Source organism: Lissotriton vulgaris, chromosome 7 (genome assembly GCF_964263255.1).
Source record: "Lissotriton vulgaris chromosome 7, aLisVul1.2, whole genome shotgun sequence".
Classification (NCBI taxonomy): Eukaryota; Metazoa; Chordata; class Amphibia; order Caudata; family Salamandridae; genus Lissotriton; species Lissotriton vulgaris.
In genome coordinates, this window is record NC_141695.1 from 213,296,469 (window position 1) to 213,310,820 (window position 14,352).

Genomic DNA, 14,352 nt, shown 5'->3' on the forward strand with positions numbered 1-14,352 from the left:
ACTTTGTATTAATACTGTTTATTTTTGTGATAGTTCCTAAAAAAAGGGCCGATTATGACTCATGCATTGTAATGGTTGTTTCCCCCTTTACAGAGACTACTTACTATAAAATTGGGGTGGGCCTAGCTCATGATGTCATTTTGTGGGGACCTCTTGAAGAAAGCGGGCAGAACCTTTGCAAAACTTTGTGCCCCCCTATCCAGTAGTGCAATTATCCAAACACTGACAGGATTGAGCCTAAATTAAAAATATACTGACATACGTAATGCCAAGTCAGACGTCATCATGGAGTCATGTTTAAATGAACAATCCAGCGCCATCCTACACCTCCCCATTCCACAAAATTATACAATTCAGACCGACAACACAAACTAGAAGGGGGCGTTGCTGTCATCATTAAACATTCCATGTGGAAACAGCGACACACGGAAGAACACACAAGGGTACACCATCATACTACTTACATTTTGTAGCCTGGTGTCAATTGTTCAATGCAGGGCTTAATTTGTGCCAGTGCTTAGCGCCGGCACTTAATTGGCAGGGCCGGGTCTAGTGGTACTCTGATTCTACACGCACGAGGCGCACAGTGCATGTAAACTGTTTTAATTTAACTTACAGCACACTTGCTAGTACTAATACTTAATTAACTCCTCAAGTCTCGTGCAGCCGCATCGCATTGTGTTTAGTTTTTCACATCTCAGTTTACCCTTAATTGTTCACGATCACTTGAATAATGAAATATTCTGAGTGGGAGAGCTCTTTGGCAGCACTCTGCCAGGTTTCTCTCTCGTCACTCTCATGCTGCTGTGTTAAAGAGCCTCGGTTCTACCGCACAAAGAATTAGGGTGACCAACTGGCATTGGTGCAAATTCAGGACGGTGAGTGTAAAAATTCAGGACAAAGGTCAAAATTCAGGACACAAATTCAGGACAGGAGGTCAAAATTTAGGACAAAACTTCAGGACAATAGGTACGTTTTACAGACACATCAGAGGTCGCGCAATAGTATATAAGTAAGCCCAGCCATTTCCAAAAGTATTCAACCATTTGCAAACCTATCCATCATGTATCCTCCCATGTATCATTTCACTCATCCATCCCTTCATCCATCCCCTCATCCATCCTTTCACTCATCTCCATTATCCATCCATCTATCCACCCTTTCACCCTATCCATCTGTACACTTATCCATCCACTCTTCATCCCATCCATCCATTCACTCATCCATTCAGCCATTTACCCTTTCACCAATCCAGCCATCCTTTCACTTACTAATCCTTCCACCCATCCACTCTTTTAGTCATCCATCCATCCTCCCTTTCTCTCTCCATAGACCCTTTCACTTAGCCTTCCTTCCATCCATCCATCCACCCACCCATCCATCTACTCATCCACTCATGAATCCATCCATTGCCCCTATCACTCATCCATCTATCATTTCACTCCTTCACACATCTATTCATCCTTTTTTCCATCTACCCTCCCTTTCACTCACTCATCCATCCTTACACCCACCCTTTCACTCATATGTCCATTCATTCACCCTTGCACTTATCAATCCATCAATCCATCCATCATTTCACTCATCCACCTACCCCCCATCATCCACCCACCATCCACGCACCCACTCATCCATCCTTTCACCCACCCACCGTCCAATCCACTGATCCATCCTTTCACCCATCCACCATCCACCCACCCACTCATCCATCCATCCTTTCACCCACCGACTCATCATCCATCCATCCATCCTTTCACCCATCACTCATCATCCATCCATCCATCCTTTCACCCACTTATCCATCCATCCATCCCTTCACCCACTCTCCATCCATCCTTTCACCCACCTATCCATCCCTTCACCCACTCTCCATCCATCCATCCTTTCACCCACGCATCATCCATCCATCCATCCATCTGTCCTTCCCTTCATCATCCATCCATCCTTCCCCTCATCATCCGTCCATCCTTTTCCCTCATCATCCATCCACCCTTTTCCCTCATCATCCATCCATCCTTCCCCTCATCATCCATCCATCCTTTTCCCTCATCATCCATCCATCCATCTGTCCTTCCCCTCATCATCCATCTGTCCTTCCCCTCATCATCCATCCATCCTTCCCCTCATCATCCATCCATCCATCCTTCCCCTCATCATCCATCCATCCTTCCCCTCATCATCCATCCATCCATCCTTCCCCTCATCATCCATCCATCCATCCTTTCACCCACCCCCTCATCATCCATCCATTCCCTCATCATCCATCCATCCATCCCCTCATCATCCATCCATCCACCCTTCCCCTCATCATCCATCCTTTCCCGTCATCCATCCTTCCTTTCATCCATCCTTCCCCTCACCCATCCATCCCATCCATTTATCCTGCCCTTCATCCATCCATCCTTCCCCTCCATCCATCCATCCTTCTCCTCATCTATCATCCTTCCCCTCACCCATCCATCCATCCTGCCCCTCATCCATCCATCATCCTTCCCCTCATCCATCCTTCCTTTCATCCATCCTTCCCCTCACCCATCCATCCCATCCATTTATCCTGCCCTTCATCCATCCATCCTTCCCCTCCATCCATCCATCCTTCCCCTCATCCATTTATCCTTCCCCTCATCCATCCATCCTTTCCCTCCGTCCCTCATCCTTCCCCTCATCCATCTTTCCCCTCATCAATCATCCAGCTACCCTTCCACCCATACATCCAGCTATTTACATTTTCTCTCCATCCTTCCCCTCACTCATCAATCCATCTATCCTCTCTCATTATCCATTTATTCAATCTTTCATTCATCCATTCACCCTTTCACTAATTCATCCAGCCATTCACACATCCCTTCACTTACTTACTCGCCCACCTTTCCATATTAATTTTGAGCTGAGCCCTTTTGAGAAGAGGCCCATCAAGAACTTCACCCTCACTGCAGGGGCCGTTCCAGGACTGGGATAGAAGCCACCCAGGGCGGAGACAGGATCCACCACAGGGGGGGACAGGAGCCATCACAGGTGGGGGTGGACTGGAGCCACAACATGGGGGGACAGGTGCCATCACTGAGGGGAGGGCAGGAGCCATCACAGGAGAGGGAACACAGGGGTGGGCATGCAGTATTCTAGTATCATATTGGGCTCCTCTCCTGCACAAGACAACGAGAAGACAGGCTCTCTGTCCAAAATGCCATCCCCCACTGTGATGTACTGTATTTACAGGAGATACTCCGAGAGAACTGATTGAACTGATTGTCCTCCATACTTTGTTATTCAGTGTGGGTGCGATTGTGCCATTTCTTTATTGTATTACATTATGCATGTTTGAAGAACCGAGGTTTGCTTACAATTTAGTGACAGTAATTAAGCTATGTGAAGAGAACCACGTGGTGCCTGGGTGTAATCCGGGGTGTAATCTGGCCGAGTCTCGGATGTTTGGGGCCCTGGGTGGAAATGGAATGTGTGAGCCCCCCTCTAAATTGCAGATACAAGACGCTTTCAGGGTTGTTTGCATGTGAATGGATGCCTGCTGCTCCGAAGCTGCCGCCCTCCCTCTGTCACCTTCGAGCACCTTTTAACAGCTCATCAAGGGCTGGAGGTGTGAGGGTAGCCATCCCGCTGTGCCTCTACAGTGCTGCTGGGGGTCTGAGCTTCTAAACAGCATCGGAGTCAAGAAGGGAGGTGGGGGCAAGCTGTGGCCGTTTAAAATTACGGACAAATGCGGGAATGCTTTATTTACTTTGTGCGCGCCGCGCTCCCGTTTTTTAATGGTGGACGTGGTTTTTATTTAGCAGGGTGGACGGCGTCCACCCTGAACAACCCTCGGAAATAAGTGGGGGGATGCCGTCCACCCGCGTGGTACCCCGGCTCGTGCCCTGGGTAGCAGGGTCTGCCCAGCACCATGCGACTCCGGGCAATAGCTCGCTTAATCTTCCCAAAGGCCCTCAGTGCCAAGAGACCCCTTCAGGGGTGATTCGTGCGCTATACAAGTACTGGATTTTTATATTCTGAAATTGTATCTCTGTCTATGGGATGGGAGTGGGTCTTAGTCCCATGTCCTTACTTAACGTAAAGATCACGTATTTGAGTCTAACAGGCTTTGCCTTAAGGGCTGCATACCCTTGCTAAGTTTGGTATGGGTGTCGGCGCCATATTTATGTCATTAGTCTCTATAGGTTTGCTCTTAACCCTCTCGCTGTTTGGGTTATGGGGTGCTTTCCCCATTTACGTATGTTGGACAGTTCTTTGTTTTTTGGGTGTGTTTTGGGTGTCAGTCCCACCACATCGTTCTACGTCATGTTGTGTGTGTAAGTCGTCCTGCGCCTCACCTTGCTGTGTTCAGTGTGTAAGCCGCCCTGCGCCTCACTTTTCTTAGTCGTGAGTAATTCGTCCTGCGCCTCACTTTGTCTTGTGTGTGTAAGCCGCCTCACACATCACCTTGTATTCTTACATTGTCTTGTGTGTGTTAGTCACCCTGTGCTTCACCTTGACATTATGTGTGTGTGTGCCACACTGTGCTGCATCAGTATTCTCATGCTGCACAAGTCCTTGGGTGTTAGACCCATGCGACGTAACCTGTACATGTGGGTGTTCGTCCCATCCAATGTTTACCGTTTCACTTGGGTGTCAGTCCCATGCTGCATTACGTGATACGCTGCTTCTGTCATGGTCCGTGTCCCTCACTTGAAGACTGTTTACATCTCTAGCTCATTATTGTGTATAGTTATTTTCATTTTAGTTTGGTTCTTTTTATTTTTCAGTATAAAAGGGATAGGATATGTAGTATCCCCAGGTCATGTCATTATGTTCTCTGTACCTAGTTGCTCAGCCAGTGTGTGTTCCGGTTAGAATGTTAGTCTAAGTGGAATGCTTGGGTTCCTGGTGTGAGTGTTGTCAGTTGGGAGATGGGCTGAGCAGCTAGGAGGCTGCTCCTGGTGGGGCTTGCTGTAACTACTTCTAAGAACTTAATAAACTTCATCTACTTTTAAATGGCCACGTCTACAGCGTCTACCTGTGCACCCTACACACGTGGGGCCAGCCCACTACAGAAACTTAGTTTGTTAAATTTTCTTGCCAGATGTTTTATTTCAATGACTACAGCTCAGTGTATATGCTGTGTATCTTTAGTCAGTATTGACCTGGCCAAGCAGTCTAAATTGTGCCCCATTGTAAACCAGATGACTACTGAGAAATTACTTTTGGTCCCATTTATTAGGGCTTGTGGCATTGCCAAAAAGTATTGAAAATGTTTTGAGATCTTGTTTCGACTGACCCTAGCACCCGACTGACTGCTTTGTATTTGGAGCCTAGGTATAAAGCCCATTTCTGATATCGAGAGAGCAGTCTTAAAACAATGGGTATCACATGTCTCAACTACTCTTGTAGACATGGATCTCCGCCAGCTGTGGAATAATCCTGCTGCTTTTAGTTCCAAAACTGTCAATTTAATTCAGGAAGAATTTCAGCCCAGAAGCATAGGAAAACAGTTAACTAGGCCTGTTTGGCTCACGGTTTTCGAATTTTCTTAATAATGATCACATTGGTTAGAGCCATACTTCTATTAATTTTTTTCCAGCGGTATTCTACACCTTCTATTTAAAATCGGGTTGGATACTCTTCAAAATATTTTATAGAGCAAACCGGATTAAGGCCTTACTGAGTAATGATACTTATGACTGCAGTCTTGAAGCAAAGGTAAAGTTTTGCATCTTATGTCGTTTTTGCGTTAAGCTTAGTAAATTGCCCTTGCTATCATGTGTAACATTTCACTTTGCGTATACTCAGCAAGCTTAAACTTAAACTTTGTTACAAAATTGATTGTTCCTTAATTTTACTCTGTAGCATCTTGCATATTGCCAGGCTGGCGTACCAGGAGGAAGGTAGACCGTGAAGTATTGTACTTAAAGGGGTATGTTCTTTCTAAGGCATTATATGTTAGAATATTCATTTTTCTTTTAAATCTGGTCTCTTGATATCGTCAGTTGACACTCCCTGGATTGAGCCAGGTTCTTTTAGTCCTAGGTTTACTCTAACATTTATATTGTATACTTTAAAGGTGTTATTTTATATTTCTACTAGTCGGTAGATCAAATGGACCTACGGAAGTAAGCGGCTTGTGTAATTATTTTAAAGTGCGCGCCTGTAGCTGAGAACAATAAAAGTATGTTGCTGTAAAAGTCCAGAATATATGATGCTGGAGTTTTGTTTTTTTTTGTTGAAAAACAAATAATTGGCCCCTACACGTGGGGTGTTGGGGGTGGTTTCAGACAGAAAACAAATTCATCAGTCAGTCTTCTCTAAATAGGGTGGTCAGCCTGATGTCCATATTCCAACATCCGCTACAACATTGAAGTAAGCATTCTTATGGCGTAATCAGTGAAGGCATCACCATTGGAAAGGTGGTCAGCTCGACTCCTAAATGAGCGTGCAGACCATGGGTTAGATGGATAGTGTACTGTGCCACATTTGTGGAAGTGTACCCTGTCTATCATGCTCTAAATCTGGCCCTAAGTGGCAAAACTGAATTGGTGTGTACAAACGGAATGGGCAAAGTGGTTTTCAGATATTAGCCTAGGGTAACAACAATGTGAACTACTGCCGGTTGCAACCATTCATGTGCAGGCTATGCTGGTTTGAGACAGAGTGGACATGTGGTTTAGTGTGGTTTTACTTGTGTTGTACAACATCTGGGTGTGTAAACAATGATTGAGAGTACTGTACATATGTTGCTTATGACTGGGTCCTTATACAAACCTCTATTATTTGATCATACTGCATACTAGGGAAAAGCCAATTCATGTAAATGTCAAACATTGTAATCAGTCATTGAAGTATAATGAGCCTTGTAGAGCGCAAGCAATGGCCGTAGCTCAAGGCTGAGTACTTAAACCATAGGCCGAGTTCTATGATGAATGGTCCATGACGCTGTGACTCTGCGCGTTGATGGGATTTCTTCTGATTGGGATCTACCATGATCACCTTTGCTTACTGATGTAAGGACCCACAGTTTATATTCTTGTGTGGTGCAGTTTACCATAATATATTGGACTTCATATATGAAATTACGCTTTACGAAGTCTGCCGTGATTGACTTTAAGCCCAGGATAGAGATTATACCTCCAACTACAGGACTGTGGATTTGTTTAGTTCTGTGGCTTTTTTTTGCTTTTATTGTTGGAACAAAGGCCCTTTGAAGTTGGAGTTTCATTTTTGACCTATGAAGCTATATCCGTACTTTAGAAAGATGATTGTTCTATGATAAGATAGCTTGAAACATGATATTGGGCACAAGTTAATAAGAAATTGAAATAGAGAAATTGGGATTATTATGTCCTTGTTGAGCACTCTGGGACTATTCTAGGAACCCAGTTATTCATCAATTTTTGCCCTGAGGAAGTTCCTTGCATAGGTATGAAACGCGTTGGCTGTTGTCAAGTGTTTCTATCAAGAAGAATAAAAGAACTTGTTTCATAAAAAGTGACCAATTTGTGACTTCATCCCTTGTGCTGTCTCCACTTTTGCATTGCATCTTAAACCATAGGTGTGTAGGTGTGTACAGCGTCAACTGCTGCTCTTTGGTTTGTTGGTGCTAACTATTATGCTTAATACATCCATCCAATGAAGTCATTAAGGCCCTTCAAATGCATGGTCAGGATATCCAGTTCTGTTCCTTGGAATGTTTCAATGCGAAGGTTCTTTTTGCATTTTGTCCAAGTCAAATCATCTGGTAAATGAGGCATCATTTGGAAATGTTGTACCAGGTTGATCGTCAATCTTGAGCACCTAATGTGTTGTTTTCTGGTCCTAGGAATACTGTTCTGATTTAAGATCTTGTGTTCTGTGCTGTATTTTGTTTCTGGAGCTTCCATGGGTCCATCAGATGCTGAGTGTCCCCAATTATCCAGTCTTTACATCCTGAAGTTTGCAGCGTTTTACCCATGTATTTTGTAAATTGAATGTTACTATGTGTCCTGTTCAGAAATGTGCCAGGGAGGAGAGGCCATTCCAGACTGTTAGAGTAAAGGCTAACTGTGTATATATGTTCATCTTCTAAAGGTCTGGCTTGAATCAGAAATGTGTGCAATGGTAAAAACCTATTTCTTTCTACTGGGATACGTCTCCCTGCGTTCTGTATGGTTTCTGTTGGTCACCATTACCGATTGCTGCTATCCGCCCTGTACTTGAGTTTTTACTTTCAGTTTTGAACTGCAGGAATCTGCTGACAGCCATAAAGAGAAGAACATAATTATGGAAGAGATTTCTGAATTAAAGTCTAAGCTGCAGCATGATGAAATGAAACTAAAGCGGCAGCTGCCAGAGTTGACCGCAAGCTGTAAGTACATGCGACCATATGCAGTACCCCCAAGGACACAGTAACCCTAATTTACTTTAGGGATGCAAAATGTAAAGTAAAGGCAAGGATAAAACATGGGTAAACATGAGTGTCCTTGGTTATAAGTGTTTTTGCATTCTTTTACAGGCAGAATAGTAAAGGCTGGCATAGGGTCATATATAAATGTTACCATACAGTTTAATACAGTTCAGTATAAGCAGGGGAAGGAACCACATTTTTTGTGCTGGAACCATGCACAAAGCTCAGTATTGGTAAGGACAGAGACTTTTGTAGTAAATTGGAGACACAAAAATGCAATTTAACCGAGTATACCTCAAGTAGTACTGCAGGTTGAACTATTATTCTTTGTAAATTGGTGAAAAATTGGCATGGGTAGAAAGTGAGTTTTTATCTAAGACTTTGCCACGCATCATGGAGTAAGAATATGTTGGTTCAACAAATTAAATGCTTTTTGGTGGCATTTATTTGTGATCTTAAGGGCACAAGTGCAAATCTTGGCTGGGCACACGCAGCCTTTCTCCATTCTGAGATGGATTCAGTGCCATTTAATTGAGTTATAATAAGTTATTTTGAAAGCTAAGAAATGGCTAAAGTGTGGTATTAAGAACTATGCATATAATTAACTAACATCTCTTTCCTGACAAGTAGTGTCCACAATGGAATCCAATTATGAAAAGTTGAGAGATGTCCAGCGCAGAAGTCTGCTGCTTACGGCATACCTGCGGAAGAAAGAGCGGGAGCGGGCCAAAGTGGAAGAGACAAATAATCGTATAGAACGTCATATCTCTGCCTTTGAAGAGATCGAGAGGTGAGTTTCAAAGGAGGTTATAGTTTCAGCAGTTTCTTGTCCTACTTCTTTGAGATATTCTTGGGGAGGTTTATGGGGAATATATGTCTCTGATGTCGCATTGATCCTTCGGGAGATATACTGTTGAGGTTAATGGGGCCTTCATTCTCACCATGCACATAGATTGCTTCCATGAGTCTGAGGGTGCTCCCAGATCGGACTTGACTTGCACAGGTTGTGCTGTTGACGTTGTATGGGGTTTTCAGGATTAGCTTTCAAATGGTATGCTTCCATCTAATATTCATGGGGCTCTTTAAGATAGTCCTTCAGTTGAATTGCTACAGATGAGTCTCTAAGGATGTTTTAGGATCAGGCTGTACATCATCTGATTCCAGGAGTCCTTTAGGTAGGTGTCATGGTTAGGGTGTTTAAGGATCAGACTTCGGAAGGAAAGCTTCCGGAAGCCCTCCAGGTGTGGGTCATGGAGTGTAACAGCTTTCACAAGAGTTGCTTCACGGTGCCTTCAAGCTAAGGTTTATGGGCCCTTCAGGATCAGCCTTTTCAAGAATTGCTTACAGAAAATGTGAGTAAGAGTTCAGAGCCTTCTTTACATATGATTCCAGACACCCTCTAGATGTGGTCCATGGAGTGTTTAATAATTTGCCTTCTCTAGTAATGCTTCCAGGAGATTTACAGTTGGGTTTCATCTACCTTTCAGGAGTCTTCCAAAGGAATCTTTGAGTGTGAATCCACATAGGCCTTCACTTAAAATGCTTCCACAGGCAAATCACGGCATTCAGGCGGTTCGAGGGAGGGCTTCTTAAGCAAGGGTGACACCATATGCCTGCTTCCACTGAGACGGCACCACCCCATCAGTGAGAGATTGATTGCAAATCAAACGAAGCGTGGGGAGCAAAACTGCTCTAAATTCTTTCCAGATCTTACAAGGCAGTGGATCCAGGGGAGAGCCAGATGCAATACCATCAGCTAGCCTACACAAATCCTCAGGCTCCAAGGATGGAAACTCAGAAAGAGAGCCCAAGGTAGCCCCCTCCAGGTTGACATCGCCAGCCACAGTGTGACTGTCCTCCAAGTCAGGCAGTGACGCAGTCACCCCAGCCGGGGAATGGGGGACCCCGCCCAGATCCATGATAATGCCATTGACTTTACCATGGAAAAAACTAGCAAGATCATCACAAAGACTTTGGGAGAGAGAAATCAGGTTTTTGACGCAGTCTAGGTTGGTGAGGCTGTTAAGAATGTTAAAAATGCTTCTAGCGCTATTGGGGGCATTAAGTATCAAGGTGGCATAATGGTCGGCTTTAGACCTGTTAATTCTCTTCCTATATACTGCAATTTTTAATCTCCAGGACAGCTTGTCCACATCCTGGTAACCATGCCTCCATTTCCTCTCAGCCCGTTTACATTCATGTTTCATGGTTTTCAGCTCCTCGCTGAACCAAAGGGCAGAGGGTCTACCCCTGCTCCGAAGGTTCTTTAGGGGAGCACGAGAGTGGAGAGCCAGGGTAATTTTCCTGCAGAAGGCGGAATAGTTCTCTTCCACTTGAACTTCCGAGGAGAAACAATCCTCCACCTGAAACACCGGATTCTGGCCTCTTTTATTCAGGCAGGCAGCAGGCAGTCTCCCTCTCCTCTTTCCAATCTGGTTTTACTAGTGTCCCGCTTGGCGTGCCACAGGGTTCGGCCCTGTTTTGTTCAATATCTACTTAAAACTCTTGATGACTGTCATCAAGCGTCATAATATTGAGATTGTTAATGATGCGGATGACACGCAATGAATTCTCTCTTTGGAGGAAGCCCAGTCAACCTATCTTGATGAGTTTCACAGTTGCATGCGAGATACAACATTGTGGCTGAGAGATAACTTGCTGCAATTTAATGCGTCCAAGACGGAGCTGCTTTACTGCTCCCCGGAAAGGATTCCTCCCGGGTTGCCCAGTAATTTTTAGCCCTCTGATCCCTCCAAATTGGTTCAGCCTGTTAAGTCAGTCCGCAACCTGGGAGTGATAGCTCGGAGCACTGTAGTTAGCAGGGTTGATTACTGTAATGCCCTCCTCCTTGAGTCACCAAAGTTTCTACATGCTAGGATGCAGAGGCTGCAGTCAACTGCAGCTAAATTAGTACTAGGTTGGTCTAGAAGGTCCTCCACCTCTTTGGCTCTGGCGGAGCTGCACTGGCTTCCTGTGAAACAAAGAATCCAGTTCAAATCACTTTGCCTGGTATTTAAGGCCTTGCATGGAATGGGTCCCACCTCTTTTCAAAGTAAGTTTGAGTGGTATGTTCCTGCTTGAACATTACTCTCATCTGAGGCAAAACTGATAAAAATCCCTAGATTTAAAAAAGTTAGAGCAGGTGATAGATCCTTTGAGGTCGCTGCTGTAAAGCTCTGGAACACCCTGCCTTTTGAGCCGAGACTAATCTGTGATCTTCTGCTATTTAGAAGGAATTTAAAAAACATGGTTATTTCCTAAGATCTAGGGGTGAGCCTCAGTAGGTTCGAGGAGGTAGGCTATGTTAATTCACTATTAGCGCCAGGATGCCTGATAGGTGACAGTGTGCTCTAGAAATGCGATAAATAAATAAATAAATCCTACAGATGCTCAGCAGTAGTCTACTTTTTTTTGTTAATTCAGAATATACATGACTCATAGCTATAATTATGTGAAGTTCTTTTCATATATGGCAGATAACACTTCAGTCATAACTGTATCATGTCTTTCGCTAAATGGTTCTGCAATATGCAATGTCCAGTGCACATCTCTGACTGATTGTTCTGTTTCTTGCGGTTTTGCTTTCTTCTCTCATAAATGATCTTTTTTTGTAGGAAATCTAATGTGAAAATCAACTTAGATTTGTCCCAGTCTGAATCCATTCTAACTGGCGCATCCTTGCCTGCCCTCGAGCCTGCAGTGCTGGTACGTAGTGGTTCTTCCTCCTATCCACTCTCCACAGGTTTAAAGGAACAAGTGTTACCTCATTCTAATCTTGCCATAACTTACTTGGTGCATGGTTGGTTGGGGAGTTCATTGTTTTGTTTAATTCTGATAACCTATTTGACTTGTCTCCTCTTGACTAGTTTTAATTACCACATTGTTTTCAATTTGTGTCAATCGCTCCTCTCACACCAGGCTGCTGTTTTCTTTTGATCTTTGTGCTCAGCTCTTTTGCTCCTCAGCACACTATTGCTGTTTTTCCATGCACGAGTCAATCGCATTCCCCTCCTCTGTGCTTTGTCCAACCACTTACTCTACTATCCTTCCTTTTCGGCTCATTCTGTTATTTCGCCAAACCCCCCCAAGGAAAAGATGTGGGACAGTCTAACGAAAAAATTAAAGCGTCTTTTAAAGGTCCCTAAATGCCTGTTTAGGAGGTTGGGCCCGAGACACTTCACAGTGCAAGGGTGTGACCATGGTAAGAATTGGGATCGCAAACAGGCTTGATGTTTCAATTGTAAAGCCAATGGACACTGAACTGGGGACTCCTCCTGTCCCAACAAGGCTTCCACTAGTGCACTCCAGTTACTACTTGGGTGGAAACTCTTCAGATGGCATTCTTGGTGTGCCCTGACCAGGAGAGCACACTACATCTACGTTTATCTCGGATGGTGGGGTGGATGTACCTGCCCTGGTTGTCTGGCCCTGTCAATTGGAAAAATACAATCTCCACATATTAGGATGGGTAGAGTGGAAGCGCTGAGGGATACATGTGCAAGTGTCATTATTGTAACTGAAAAATGAATATCCTGGAGCTGTGTATGACTGGCAAAACCTATCCAGTCTTCAATACTGATAACCAGACTAAGGCTCATCCCATGGCATCATTAGAATGAAGAGTGGTTACTGGCCAAAAGAAGATGGTTGTCGCCTGCAATTCCCGTAGAGTGTCTACTAGGGAATGATCTGGAGTCCTCAGCATGGGCTGAGGTAGAGCTCAAATTCCATGCAGCCATACTGAGAGTGCCTGAATTAGTGCTTGTAAAAACCAGAGCGTAAAGCACAGGGTGAAAAAGATGATTTAGAGCCTAGAATAATGGCCCATCCCTCCAAGAGAAAAGGCAAGTCATATGGGAAACCAACTTCTAAACAGCCACCAGCTCAGGTCCCCTCTCCTCAGGGCGAAGACCTGTCCGCCCCAGAGGGAACTGAGTCCCAGGAACTTGGACCTTACACGACAGATCTCTTAGGGCCAGCGGGACCCCCTTAGGGAAGAGCTATGCCAAGGACAGAGGACCTGCCCCACTATTGAGAGCCTGAGACAGCAAGCTGCTGCACAGGAAAAGAAAGATATCAGTGGCTCCCACAGGATCTATTTGGAGGAAGGGCTCCTGTATACTGAAGCCTGGGATCCCAAACCTGGTGCCACCAGGAGAGTGGTAGTGCCTCAGCAGTAGAGATTTCTTACTCTCTAGCAGACAAAGACTTGAAGTAGGTTGGTCTCCTTCTTCTACTGGTCTGGTATGTCCCAGAAGGTAAAGGAGTTTTGCAACTCCTGTGTTACCTGCCAGTGGCAAGACTCTTAATCAAGGCCCTCTTAATTCCACTTCCAGTGTTTCGAAGGTTCCCTTTTGAAAGGGTAGGGATTGACATAGTCGGTCTGTTACCCTTTACCCTCCAACAGCATCAGGAAACCGATTTATGCTGGTTCTAGTGGTTTATTGCACCAGGTATACTGAGGCAATTTCTCTAAGGACTGTCGCTGTTCCAGCAGTTGGAAACACAAGGAGATTATGAAAAGAGTGCTGAAACTTTTCAGACATTCACCCCCCAGTCGCAGATCTGGGTTGAATCCATCATCTTTCTTTAACTCATTTCGCCACCCCCAGTTCAGACCCAGCCATATGCAAATCAGTCTTGACCCTGTTCCGGGAACATTCTAGCCCGAACTGCCTAGCCAGGTCTTCCCTGGACTAGAAACTAGCATCCTGGGACCGGTTTCTGGGTAAGACCCTCCTCATCATCCAGGCTAGCTTGAATCCAGTGGCAAAGTGAGCAAGGGACCCACGTCTGGGCATTCCCTGCCATCTTCGGGCGAACAAAGGAAACACTGATGCTTGTTCCGGTCCAAGGAAACCTGGCTTGGCTAAAGAACAATGATGGATTCAACCCAGATCTGTGACTGGGGGTGAGTGTCTGAAAAGTTTCAGCGCTCCGTCCATAATCTCCTTGTGTTTGATTTGTTCTCCCTATGTTTAAAGGGT

At 44.8% G+C, this 14,352-nt stretch overlaps 1 protein-coding gene across 2 annotated transcripts in view; it reads left to right on the forward strand.

Annotated features, from left to right (window-relative positions):
- The window catches only part of HAUS5 (HAUS augmin like complex subunit 5), a 308,992-nt gene that overhangs the window by 81,421 nt on the left and 213,219 nt on the right, over positions 1-14,352 (forward strand). Inside the window, exons 6-8 of one of the 2 annotated variants that reach the window (XM_086929970.1) lie at positions 8,206-8,326; positions 8,996-9,155; positions 11,980-12,070. In XM_086929970.1, the coding sequence (XP_086786096.1) occupies positions 8,206-8,326; positions 8,996-9,155; positions 11,980-12,070 (372 nt within the window). Of the gene's footprint in view, positions 1-8,192; positions 8,327-8,995; positions 9,156-11,979; positions 12,071-14,352 lie in introns of both variants that reach the window. The other variant, XM_086929971.1, reaches the window with a different exon arrangement.